This window comes from Dermacentor andersoni, chromosome 8 (assembly GCF_023375885.2).
Source record: "Dermacentor andersoni chromosome 8, qqDerAnde1_hic_scaffold, whole genome shotgun sequence".
Taxonomy (NCBI): Eukaryota; Metazoa; Arthropoda; class Arachnida; order Ixodida; family Ixodidae; genus Dermacentor; species Dermacentor andersoni.
The window spans coordinates 68,103,502-68,116,802 of record NC_092821.1 but is presented as its reverse complement, the minus strand read 5'-3'; the positions used below and the strand labels follow the sequence as shown (position 1 = coordinate 68,116,802).

The 13,301-nt window shown below is 46.5% G+C and overlaps 1 protein-coding gene across 1 annotated transcript in view; it reads left to right on the top strand.

Annotated features, from left to right (window-relative positions):
- LOC126538880 (protein halfway-like) overlaps positions 1–13,301 on the top strand; it is a 46,890-nt gene that overhangs the window by 9,178 nt on the left and 24,411 nt on the right. Inside the window, exons 3-5 of the mRNA XM_050185600.3 lie at positions 1,975–2,265; positions 6,098–6,227; positions 10,410–10,555. Coding sequence (XP_050041557.2) covers positions 1,975–2,265; positions 6,098–6,227; positions 10,410–10,555 — 567 coding nt within the window. The remainder of the gene's footprint in view (positions 1–1,974; positions 2,266–6,097; positions 6,228–10,409; positions 10,556–13,301) is intronic.

Sequence of the window (13,301 nt, the reverse complement as noted above, 5' to 3'; positions counted from 1 at the left end):
AAGAGGCCCGTTTCATCGGCATTGTAAATGTCACGAGGCTCATACCCCTTAATTATTCCAGATAGGGTGGCCTTCCAATCATCCACTGCTTCCATGTTCACACTCGCTGCTTCTTCGCTTACCGTATTATAAGCAATGCCGTGCCTCTTCCGGAAACGGTCGATCCAGCCATTGGACGCCACAAAGTCGGTGATGCCCAGTTTGTCGGCTATGTTGATCGCCTTCTCGCGCAAAATGCTGCAGTCGAAGTTGACACCGGCAGCGCGAGCTTGCTTAAACCAGGTAAGAAGAGCCTCGTCGAGGTTTCCATACTTGGCACCACGAGCCTGCTTTGCTTTCGGGCCGAAGAGCGCGGCATTCCCCTCTATCTTGGCACACTTCGAGACGATGCTGTTAAGCGTCGAGGGTGGGAAACCAAGGTCCTTGGCAATGTCGACTCTCTTCCGCGCTGGCTGCCTGTCGACTGCGTTTAATGTGTCCAGCTTTTTCTCAAGGGAAAGCACCTTCCGCTTGCGCGACGCCATCTAAGCGCAAGTTCGACGTTCACGAGGCTTAATGCTCAATGACGATAGCACGATAGAAGAGGAGTCGACCTGTCCAACAACCATGCAGTGACCATAATCACAGTGATGATAGAGAGAGCATTTTTCACGAAAACTCGTCAAAAGCCAAAATGGCGGTTGGAGTGCATTGCCTACCATAGCCCAGGTGGGTTCGGGGTGCTAAGTTGTGACGTATCATGCGGGAACATTTTCACAGCTACTACGTAACAGTGGGGTTTCTTATACATTGGATCCTATGGAAGCTACGCCGGGACTGGATTAAAACGACGTAGCAGCTGGGAAAACGCAGCAGTGAGGAACGTAACAGCGGGGTTCTACTGTAATTGCTAGCAGCTCATATAGACTCACTTCCACGACCACAGGTTCTCTGGTGGGGATTTTCACTTGTTCACATTAGATGACTCCATCCTAAGTCAGCAAATTTCCTAACCTCACCACGCTATGTGGACCTTTGCTATCCTTTGCTGCACCATCCTTCTCTTGGCATCTATTCTGTTTCTCTTATAGGCCATTGGTTGTCATCTGTATCCATTACATGACGTGTACAATTCTACTTCTTCCCATAAATCTCAACTAGAATATATGATCTATACTGCTGTCTTCTGATCACTTAATGTTTTGCCTGTTATCATTATCTGTTCCATTGCTCGTTGTGCAGTCCTTAGTTTATAATTTTTGTGGTGAATATTGTGTGTTGTGGGTATCCCACAAACATATGAATTGGGGAAAACGTTACTTTATTCAGTTTTGAAAACACGCTGTCATGCACTGCGTGGCCTGTCCACTTATGCAAATTTTTATTTTCTAATACTTTTTTTCAGTGTAGACAAGAGCATATATGTTGTATGCTGTTCCTGTATTTTTGTGTACCTGTTTCGGGCAATTTACGACTTTTATGTATTGGTTCATTTTGTCATCTGGTTTAGTTCAAGCTCTGCACCTTGTTATCTAGGCTGTCTTCAACAGTTTTGCACATTCAGGTCATACGTTTTAATAGTTATAGCTTGTCTGTATGCGTAATCACCGTTCACATAGTGCTGGGTTACTGGGGGCATAAATCTGAGCAGCCGTGTTGGTGGTGGCACCTTGTGGAGCAGAGTTTAACCAGAGAGGCCACAGACCTGTTATTGCTGTAAGTATGTATTCTGATGGGAAGTGTCGGCAGTGATGCAATCAACAACATGCAGTGCCTTTTGTTTTACATTGCTTTAATGAGAACACCAATGTAACGCCAGATCTTTTCAAGTGTTGTTGGACAAAGTGCCGCATGGACAAGTTAAAACTATGTTAAAGATTAAAAGAAAAAAATTGTAAAATATCCATGGCTAGAGGTTCAGATGCATCATGCAGTGATCTTGTCTTGTAGTGAAGGTGATGACGTCATTGCCCTGTGCGCTTGCTTTTCCCACAGGCGTGGTTTACACCCCTCGCCAATCTGAAACTGCTGAACCTCTCGCACAACTTACTGACTACACTGCCGGCTGACTTGACCCACGACCTGAAGGTGCTGGACACAGTGGACCTATCGCACAACCATTTTCTGAAGCTCAGCGTGTCCTGGTTTAGCATGGCGTCGCCCTTGCTGCATCTGAATGTGTCGAACAACAAGCTAGAACGTGTGGCCGCTTCGGACGATGAAGCGGCGGCGCTCTTTGGCGAACATCTGATGGCACTGCGCTCGCTGGACCTCTCAAGGAACCAGGTCAGGAGGCCACGCCCAGAGTGCATTCCTGTGCCTTTATGCAGATGGAACTGTCGGTACTTTATTACTACAGCCACCACTTAATGGGATACAAAACACGCAAGAAGAGTAGGACAGATGCAAGACAAGGCAAATGGACTAAATGCTTCATCCGTTTCTTTCTGCTTGTCCTGTCTCACTCCTGCGTTCGTCACTTTGTGTGTTTTGTACCCCCTTAGGTGCTGGTCATAATAATGCGGAACCAACTCGCTCGAAGCCACACCTTGCTGTCTGTACTTTACTTCGATACCGCAGAAGAAAGTTCTATGCTTTCATTTTTATAAGAAGGTGCCAACAAACAACAGAGAGAGATAGAGGCGATTTATTTGAGGAAAAGCAGAGAGGTCAGTCTGAGGTTAAAGTCTTCTAGCTTGCTTCTCCAGGTGTTTGGACAAACCGCTGTAAGTACATGAAAGTTTAACATACACCTGGACTTGTAGTACTAAGCGGCAAAGAAAAGCCATGTAGGTTTCACAGAAATAAAGCTTCACAGTTGAAGAAATATTTGTCCTGGTCCAGGGATTGAACACGTAGCCAATGTCTTTCCAGAGTGGTTGCTCTACCATCTCAACTAACCAGGGGGCTAGCTGATTAACTTTCCCTTTCATGAACCTTCCTCCACCTCGCAAGCTTCCGCAGGACTGATTTGCCATTGTAAGTAGCACGCAAACAAACAATGACATCTAACAGGGATCACAGGGCAACTGTTGTTCTTTAGTAGTCCTTGTCTGTTATGCGCTGGTCACATTGGTTCGCGTCCAACTTGCCCGCTTTACCATCTTTATGCAGACAAGCACCGTGCTACCCAAGGTTTACAAATATTCTACATAAAGAAAAATGCACACACCCTTTGGTGTTTTAATTGAATGTGCTAGTTTAAAGAGGTTTCTTTAAATACCTCATGGTCCTACAAGGGTGTCTGCGGCAGCAAGCATCCACACCACGGATCCAAGCACACGGGGGTTGGACCCTCCCGCGCTTAGCCATGCGTGGCGTAGCCATGTTTGGGGAAAACGGGATGCTGAGGGTTGAGCTGATGCCGGGTGTGCGGACCTTTAAGGCCCCTTGGCGTAGACAACACACCCCTTTGGCCTCGGCTTTGCGTAGACGGCACCCCCAGACTGACCCTCCTGGTGGAAACCGGTAGTAGCCTCTTTCTGTATGTATCGCTTTCCAATCACTTACCTTTTCTGTCCTGTGATCTCCTTTCTTCCCATTTTTTCTCTCTCCCAGGTGGCTTGGTTTAACCTGGTGGGGTATATATCCAACCTTGAGTGTATGGAGCATTGGGTTATAGCAGAAATGTATGGCTGGCGGGTGCAATTAATTGCTCAATCAAACTCGTAGTGCCCCTTGTTGTCCATGGTGCGTGGATGCCATTGCTGTGAAAGTAACTACATGCAGCATGCAGAGAATCTTTCCCTTTGATATGTAATCGTATCGTTGCAAACAACGTACACACTGAAGGCTCCTGGAACTTTTTTGTTCAACATAAAAAATATTTCCTATGATACCACATTATCCGCATCAGTAAACCTCAAAACCAGTGAGAGTTATGTCGCCTTGTATCGAAATTCCTAAGGGACCAGGCAAAATGGCAAGCAGTGACCTCCTCCTTGAGGTTCGTGACAAGATGCAACATGACGAGCTTGCAGAACTCACAGCCTGTGCTGACATCCCAATAACAGTGACCCCGCATTGCTCCCTGAACACAGAGGCGTGATGTCAGATGCAGACTTGTTACAACTAACCAACGCTGAACTATGGGAAGGCTGGCAAGACCAAAATGCCATTCAAATGCCAATCAGGCAAGATGACAACGAAATTGCAACAAAACATCTGATCATTGCCCTTGCCTCTATCTAGTGTTCTACCAGAGACCCTTCAGACAGGTCATTCTAAAATGAGCGTCAGACCCTACATTCCTAACTCTCATCAGTGTTTCAATTGCCAGAAGTACGGCCACGGCTTGTAAAGCTGTCGAAGTCAACTCACCTGCACAAAATGTGGTGACAAAGATCACCCCTCCGATAACTGTTCTTGAAAACCCCACTATGTGAACTGCAAAGGCAACCACCTGGCATATCCCTGATGCTGTGAAACATGTAAAAAAGAGAAATAAATAATTACCTTGAAAATAAAAGAAAATGTTTCCTTTGAGGAAGCCAGAAGATGCGAAATTTTTGACTGCACAGCTTATGCGGATGCGATGCGTCAGGGGGCAGCGCTGCATTGACCTTCACCACTTCCGCTGGCCATTCGCAGCGAGCCTTCGGTTGCGTCCTCTACCCCCACGGTGGCAGTAGATAAAGCTACTCCACCCACCCGGCAAAAGAGCTTGGTGACTCCTGGGCAGTCGAGCCATAAGGCCTCTACTCACCAGTTGAGGCCTGAAACACGAACAAGCCGCCTGCAAGTGCAGGCATCCAACACCTCCCGGGATGCAATGGATACAACACCGGCGCCGCAGTTGCTGAAAGAGCAGTGCAGTTCTCTCGACCGCACCAGAAGATAAAAACAAAAGATCATGTGTCCAGGAAAGGACACATGAGCATAAATTTCAACTCGAGGAGATGGGAGGCTAGTTGGTAAGACATTATTTCGTGAACTTAAACTGCACTAGGGATGAGACACCGAGGTAGAAGAAGACAGGACGAACGCAGACTAACAACTGGTTTATTGAAATCGCACAAGCTGCCTCTTCGAACTATGCGCATGCCCGAGCCAGATCATAACTGCGTGACCCTAGAACACTCCCTCGCCAAGTCTCTACCTACACCAAAAAATCAAGCTCTTTCTTGAAAAGGTACTGACAGTTTGCTGACGCACCTACCTGGGCCATGTCTTGCTATCAAGGAAGCTTCCAAGATCTCACGTGCCCTTTGGCCCTTTGTTTGCCCTAACACCTTCGTTTTATCAAACATCGTCTTGCACTTCTTCGCACAGGACCTACAATGAACTGGCAAGTGCTTTCCGCTGCCATCTTTTAATCAGTTAGAGGGTTCCTTTAAATGAATGTTAATACATCTTCCAGTTTGCCTCACATAGAACATTCCACAAGTCAGTGGAAACGCGTACACCACCTCTATTCTACATGGTACATACGTGCGTCTGTGTTTTATGCCACATCTATCACTCTTGAGTTTATTTACTTTAGAAAGGGTGAAGAAACATGACAACTTGCAGGGCACTGAAAAAAGGACATCAACACTGAACTTTCTGGCCACCCTCTTCATCCCATGCGAAACCTTATGGACATATGGAATTACCTCAAACTTTCGGCTCTCTCTCTCTCTTCTTCTAACTCAACCCCGGTGTCGGTGGTATGGGGGCACATGGCCTTCCACAGCAACTCAGCGATGGCCTACGAACCAGTTTTGGTTTCATTTCCTGGGAGGCGTATCATGTTGTTACGTCATGACACAGAAGGTAGTCATGTGAGAGCAGGACACTGCAAACTTTCAGCACTCGCTCCAGCTTGCTCGGTTGTAGGTAATGCTACTGCATCAGGCCACGTAAGTGCTCGAACATTGCGATGCCTTTATCCCACGTGACCACTTTCTCTGTGGAATGACACAATTACCTCCTGTGAGATGAAAACAATGCTGTCTCTAGAGAAGCTAATAGGAAATTATTTAAATTGCTTTGAGACTTGCCAGCATTCCTTACTAGATTTAGTGCAAGAAATGAGAAGTCAGAAGTGTCATTTGAGCATTCTTTTCAGGTCTTTCTTGCTCATTGGTGCCCGAGCTCGTTCTTAACAACTGGCAATTGCCCTCTGTGTTCGACGCAGTTGCATTCGGTGCCAGGGTTGGAGCTTCTGAAGAAACTGAAGACGCTGTGGCTAAACCAGAATCTTCTCAGCACCCTACCGCCGCATGCCTTTTCCAACAACACGGCGCTGGAGCACTTCTACCTATCTGGTGAGTCAAATGGAACCTTACACCGTCTCACTGCTTTCGCCTTGGTGTGGCCTACACTGCAGTCTTTCATAATAGTGGGCAGTGTTGCGATGCTACAGAGGCTCCTCTCACGGCTTGTGTTCGCAAACAAAAATAGTGGATCACATGCGACAGAAAGATGTAGGTATGCGTCGGGCAATCATGTGTAATGTTAAGTCTCATACTTTCATGTTACAAAATTGGATGTATAATTGTTACATGAAAGGCGTTGCAGATATGAACATCCAGGATTGGAACGTTTCTGCGACCAGAGTTGTCAAGTGCTGCTTGCACTTGCGACCAAAACATAGTTGGGCCTCTTCTATTCCTCGTCCTGGATGGTCCAGGACTGTCTGAAAAGCTGTGTGTGCTAACGCTCATTGGCTGAAAGCAGCATCTCAAGCAGTCCGGGCCATTCCGGGAGAACCAATCGAACAGGCCCAGTATGCTGCATACTAGAAGCAAATCTGTGAACAAATAATGTCTAGTTTGACATAACCTTTTAGCCACAACTTTTAGTTGCATATATATATATATATATACACAGTAAAACCTCGTTAAACCGTACCTGCTTAAACAGTAGGCAAATCCCCGATTCAGCGGCCATTGAACATAATGTGTTATGTATCCGCATAAACACGTAGTGTTTCCACTTTTCGTTGCGCAAACATGGCGGTGCGTCGTCTCCATCAGGTGGCCCGGCAGAACAACAAGCCTCAGAGATCTGTATGATGGCCTCCAAGTACCCTGTGTGTGTTTGCATGTGAAGCCTCATCAACATCATTTTGCCGCCGTGCCAGAGAGTGTTGTGGCGCCGTGCATGCAAAAACTCGCATCATGCCGAAACTCGGATAAAAAAGATGCCGGGTGCTCAGCATACAAGAAAAATGAGACATCATTTGTGCTATTGAATGTGACACTAAAAGTCGGCACTGGCATGCGACATGGGTCTACTGTTGACTACGGTGTGTGGCATTTGGAATGCGACAAAGTTGCTCGGCAGCTCTGCTGCGACCGCGAAGAGATGTCTGCTACGAGGTTTGACTTTTCGCCATCGTTGCCTCTGTTGTTGCCAAAGTGTCGCTTAGCGACGGTGATAAGGATGACACGGAAAGCGACAGCACGGGCGATTCAGGCCCGACAGTGGCAGAAGCTGCGCATTACGTCAGCCTCATGAATGCAATTGTCGTGACGAGAACAGCACCCCGCAATGAAAAGGTGCCCCATGACTTCTGCAGCGCTACCGCGCCTGTGCACTGAGAATATGCAATGGCAACGAGGAATCTGCCATGGGAGTGTTTGCCGAGAAGACAGGGCTGGCTGAAAAGCTGGCTCACAGCTTCAGCAAGTTTGAGGCCGCTGTTGTCCCTGCTAGGCCGTGGCGGCATCACACGAAAATAATGCGCAACAAAAATAATACTGCATGTTTTTTCCCCTTTCATAGCACTCTCTCCGAGTTCCGTGTTTGACAGGTAAGTGGGTGATCTTGTGCTATTTTGGTTAAGCAGTACTACCTTTTAGTACATACTTTTTCTGAGCTTGGGCCAGCTACGGTTTAACGAGGTTTCACTGTATATGACAAAGTTTTTCCATTGAAGGTGTTGCAAGTTAAAAATAACTACACTGCAGAACGCTCTGAGGGAAACTTCTATGACTGTACTACTCGCATAGCTTCCGCAGTGTTGGGCCAATCCCAGAAACAGTGTAATAGTAAAATAGGCCAAGTCTGGAGAAAATGTAATGCAGTTAAATCTCGATATAGCAAACTTCAATACAGTGAAATCTCGACATGAGTAACTTCAGGGGACCGAGGTAAATTGTTTATTCCGAAAGAAAGTTATAGTAAGAATCCTAAATATAACCATTCCGTCCATCAACCCATCAGTTCATAAGTTGTCACCATATGATCTACCCATGCTGTTGGCTCTCGGCATCAGGTGTTGCTATTATGCATAGATTCTGCCGCCATGCACCACCGAAGCATCGTATGATAAGGGGGATGCATGCAAAACAGACACTGATGCAGAGAAAACTACCAACAAAAAGGTAGCTCCACCTCGCCTCCAAAGCGCAATGTTTCTTGCTTTTTGTTAGTTTTTCACGTTTATTGCCGTGGCCACTGCAATTGTCTTGCTCGAGGCAGACACCTGAACTATGTCAAAGCGCCAGTGCACATAACCGACACCATCTGGAAAGTGCAAAGTGCGACCGTACGGCATCCCCGCCAGTATGGAGGTTGCATTTCACCGTGTGTGTTGCTAGTATGGCCGCAGAAAAAGCATGAAAGAAACAGGTGTGTGCAGAGAAAAGGGCGAATGAAGGAATAGACGTGCCTCCGTTGCTAGGCGACACTTTTCTGGGCGGAGCATGCGCTTCCAAAACCGGATGCGTTGTCGCCGCCGTTCGCCCAGATTCTTTTTATATTGGGCCCTGTCTTAGGTTTTCTGAACCCGAACGCCACGATGTCCGCTCTCTGCACCTTGTTGTCTGCTAGCTTACTGTTCTGGCTGCAGTGAAGAATACATGGAAATCTAAGAATCCCCAGGTTTCGCAATATTAGTTCGTAATACTGAGGCATCGTTAACATTACAGGGAAACTGATTAACAATCGTTATTCTGAAAAGTTCGGTATTCTGAAGTTTGTAGTACTGAAAGATTTTAACATCGAAGCTATAAAAAGTGAGCAGGAGATTACTGAAAAGTTGGTTAATCTGAAAAGTTCATTAATGTGGTGTTCGTAGTAACAAGGCTTTACTGTACCTAATAAAATTCTTTATATATAACGAATTACAGCTGCTGACCAATTTTCCGAACACCACGGGGACGAAAATACAGTCCAAAAAATCGCAGTCTGGAAAATTAGCTCAGCCAACAAAAAAATTTAATTTATTAGGCTTAGAGCAGCTTTAAAGAAAGTATCTCTAATAATGCCCTGCCTCTTGGTACGGTTGGAGGGGATAAGATTTGCTTGTATTTGCACAAGAGTGATGTTGTCTCCGTGGTCTCCACATACAGTCAACAAGAAGCTCACCGTGGTGGTAATCTTTGCCAATCGACGTCGCCATGGAGATAGAAGAAACGAGCCACATTTTTTTTTTTACCACTTGGCTCTCGCAAAGGCACCGGCAGGTGGGCACAGGCAGGTGGGCACAGGCAGGTGGGCACAGAAGGCGGGTGGGCACAGAAGGCGGGTGGGCGCACGTCTCTTTGTCAAGCCAGGCCATAGCGGTGCATGGCTGTCAGTATGGATACGAGGCCCGTGCCCCATTTTAGAGGTAATCTGCAGTGGGTGTAAAGATTGGGCAAGCTGACACTGCTGTGGCTTCATGTATGCTGTGCTCATGCGCATTTAGTGCTGCATGTCACATAATCTTGAGTTGCAGAAATGTGTTGAAGTGAGAGGCAGACGAGGTGTTTGCTCCCCTCAGCCTGCACTCTTCATTATGCTATCAGCCGTTGTGGCATAGAGGACTAAATAGCTTCGCGTACTTCACTTCGTACTGCCTATGTAAAGATATCGTCGAAACAGCACAAAACCTTATCTTTGGTTACCAACTCTCAAATTCAACAAAATTATTTTATCTCCTTGGAATTCGTTCATTCTGCTTGGTCAATAATTTTGAAAATTTTATGGCCCCTTCCATATGAGAAAAATTTGTCGACGACTGTTCTTAATTGCATAGAATGTCGGATTTCACTACAACGAAGTGCCGATTTTAGTGGCATATTTATATTGAGGTTAAGCTGTACTAAACTGGGCCATCCTAGAAACGAGTTTAAAGTCGTGGTTGGTGTATGCCTTTGGTGGTGTGGGTCACGTTAGGTGGTGTGTGCCACTGCAGCACCCACAGAGCTTGAGCACTATACTAAACCTTGCTATTGCTGCCAGTGCTTTGTCATTCAGGTGAAACTGCTGACTTTTTTTTTTCTTACCTGCTAGAAAAGTGCACCTTATGTCCTCACCTGTTAGGTGTGCTTACACGCTTGCAATGCTCAACCAACATGTCCACCTTGCTGAGTTGTCCAGTTTTCTGTTTTGCAACCAACAGTCACCCACTTATGGGTTTTATCTATACACTAACAAAAAAGAAAATGCTGCATTGGTGGTGAGGCTACATGTCAGTGTAAGAAACAGTAAACAGCATGGGAAATTTTTCTCACCAGGAAATTCGTGGCACTGCGATGATGACTTTGCTAAGCGCCGAAACATGTTGCTGCAATCACTTACCGCACGAGCGGCCAATCACGGACCAGTCGTCGAGCTCCACGATGTCAGCGCCATCGAGTGTGCCTCACCACTGCAATGGAAGGTGGGTGGGTCGAATCACATGCTTTATGTGCACAGTTTGGTTTCTAGAAGAGTCGAACTTTGATGAAACAAATGATTTGATACAGTAGACTTCCGTTAATTCGACTCCAGTTAATTTGATTTTTTCAGTTAATTCGATCCCGACTGGTGATCCTGGCCGATGCCCATGCACTTCTGTGGGCCCAGTCTTTCGTTATTTCGCTCCTAAAATAGGCCTTTGCTGGATAAGTCTAACTAGACCAGTCGGCGTGCACGTGCCTAAGCACTATGGTGACCCAATAGCACCCACTTTAGTGGCAGCTATTGCCTAAGCAGAGCTGCCATAGCTCACACTGTCCGATTATGGTATTTACATGATGTGCCGTTTTTCTTTTAAAGGAAGATTGGGCCGGAAATTGCCTGAGCGGTGGAATTATACACAAAACCAAAACCATCACGCATACAAATGCGTGGCATTTGTATGCATGGCATTTGTACGACATAGCTGTATTGCCGTGAAGGTGTCTTTAATTTTTGCAGTAAAGCTGACTTTAGGAAACCGACCACCATTGTGCAACCCATGTTAGACCCCTGGCCGTTTTCCTAGCTAAACGATTGCTTACGCGTCATATTTTTACTTCGTTTAGAAATTATAATGTCATTGTTACTTTTCTGCTTCAAACACAGAAAGCGGGTGCGCATTTCAATTGGGCACATCTTACAATATGGCAAATACAGTTGAGTCCCGCAACAACAAAGTTGATGGTGCGGGAGAAAAAAATTTATTGAAGCGAAATTTTTGTTGTTGTGAAATTCACAAAAATACACCTAACCTGGACAGGCATACCACAGAAACTTATTTCCAAAATTCAAGCATCCTTTTTCTTCCAAGGAGTGTCATGACACGATTTTCGCATTCAGTGGGTAGTTGCATGGTGACGTCCTCACCGTGTGCAGCCACGCAGTTTCCCATGACATCAAACGCATCCAGCAAGCAAGCTGCGGCCGATGGAGGCTGCAGGCCTGGCATTTTGTCTTCATCAGACTGCTCCTCGTTGTGAACACTTACTATAATGTCATCACTCAGTTCCTCATGGGCAATCGCATCAGTGTCGGCGTCAATAAAATCTTCCAGCTGGATACCAGATGGCACATTTCAGGCATCTGGAAGGGCCACCTGAGACGCCATTACCTCTGCTGGCGGAAGCACTGCTTCAGTGCAGTCGGCAGGATCCTCAGCGGAGTCGCCGTCTGGATCTTTGAACTTGAAGCCCACGTGCGTGAAACAGTTGACGATCACTGGATGTCCGGATACAGGTCATGCAGCAGCCATGACCTGCAGCGCCATGTATAGGTCCAACTTTGTGTCTCAACCGGTCTACACGTCCAGTAGGAGACGTGGCATCACTCGCTGGCAGCAGGCACATTTCAGACTTATTACGCCTTGCTCTAGTGGCTGGATTATTGAAGTGCACTTGGGCAGAAAGTACTTGAGCTTTACACTTGTGAGCTCTGCCTCCAGAATATGATGAGCAGAGCAAATGTCCATCAACAAGCGCACCCGCTGGCCTTGCCTCCTCTTGTCGCATCCAAATGCAATGACCCATTCCGAGAAAATAGCCTGCGTCATCCAAGTTTGGCTGTTGGCCACATATTTTACAGGAAGGCTCCTATCGCCTTTGAAGCAACGGGCCCTTGTGCTCTTCCTGATAAGCAGCGGTGGGCACTTGTCAGATCTGTCCACATTAGCACATAGCAGCACGGTCACATGCTTTTTACTGTGTTTGCCACTGTGGCCTTTATCTCGAGGGTTTTCGACGGCAGCTTCTTACCAAAAAGGGCCTGTCTCATCAGCGTTGTAGATGTCACACATGGCATAGTGCTTCAACAATGACGACACATTTGTTGACATCCGGGTGGATGCACTGCTTGTCTCTGCCAATGCTGACTCGCCAGAAAGCACCTTGCCGACAATGTCATGGCAGGCCTTGAATCTGCTGAGCCAGCCGGTGCATGCCTTAATGTTGTCGATTCCCAGCAGGCAACTATAATTTAGGGCCTTCTGCTGTACGGAGCCTCCACTGATGGGCACCTTTTTAGCCCTCATCTCCACAAACCACATGTACATAGTCTTGTCGAGCTATTTATGCGCCAGCGGCGTCAGCTTCTTTCGCTTAGCTGATGTGCTTGATGCAAATGCTTCCTCTATTGCTTCTTTAGACTTCAGAATGGGAGAAAGCAAACTGGGGGAAATTCCAAACTCTTCTGCAATGTCGCCTTTCGTCTGTCCACTTGTGACTTCTGCCAGAATGCAAGCTTTATCCTCTAAGGATGAAAACTTTCACTTTTTTGTGGCACTGCTATGTCGAAAAGCACACTAAAACACAGAATGGCTTCCCTGAGTGAACCACACATTCTACGCACTGACATTGCTGAGATGCAGCATTGACTGACTAGATGTCTGAGCTTTGGCTTCGGATTCACTGCAACTGAGAAGTTTCAAGCCAGTGGCAAAGGAAGGCCAGTCTCATCGCCGTTGCCATCGAGCAGTGGCGGCCCTCATGCTCGGTCATCAGCATCAGTTTCTGGTGGTGAAATTTAAACTCGCAATTTAAACTTTGTAGACATAGTTTTATGTGCCAAAATGCACCAAAATGTTTGAAATTGTATTTCTTGTGCAACAAATTGAATTTTCAAGCCTGGTGTTGCTTTGTCAAATTTCGTTGAAGCAGAACAGCACTAGAAAAAGTGCTTCTTATGGTGAAAAT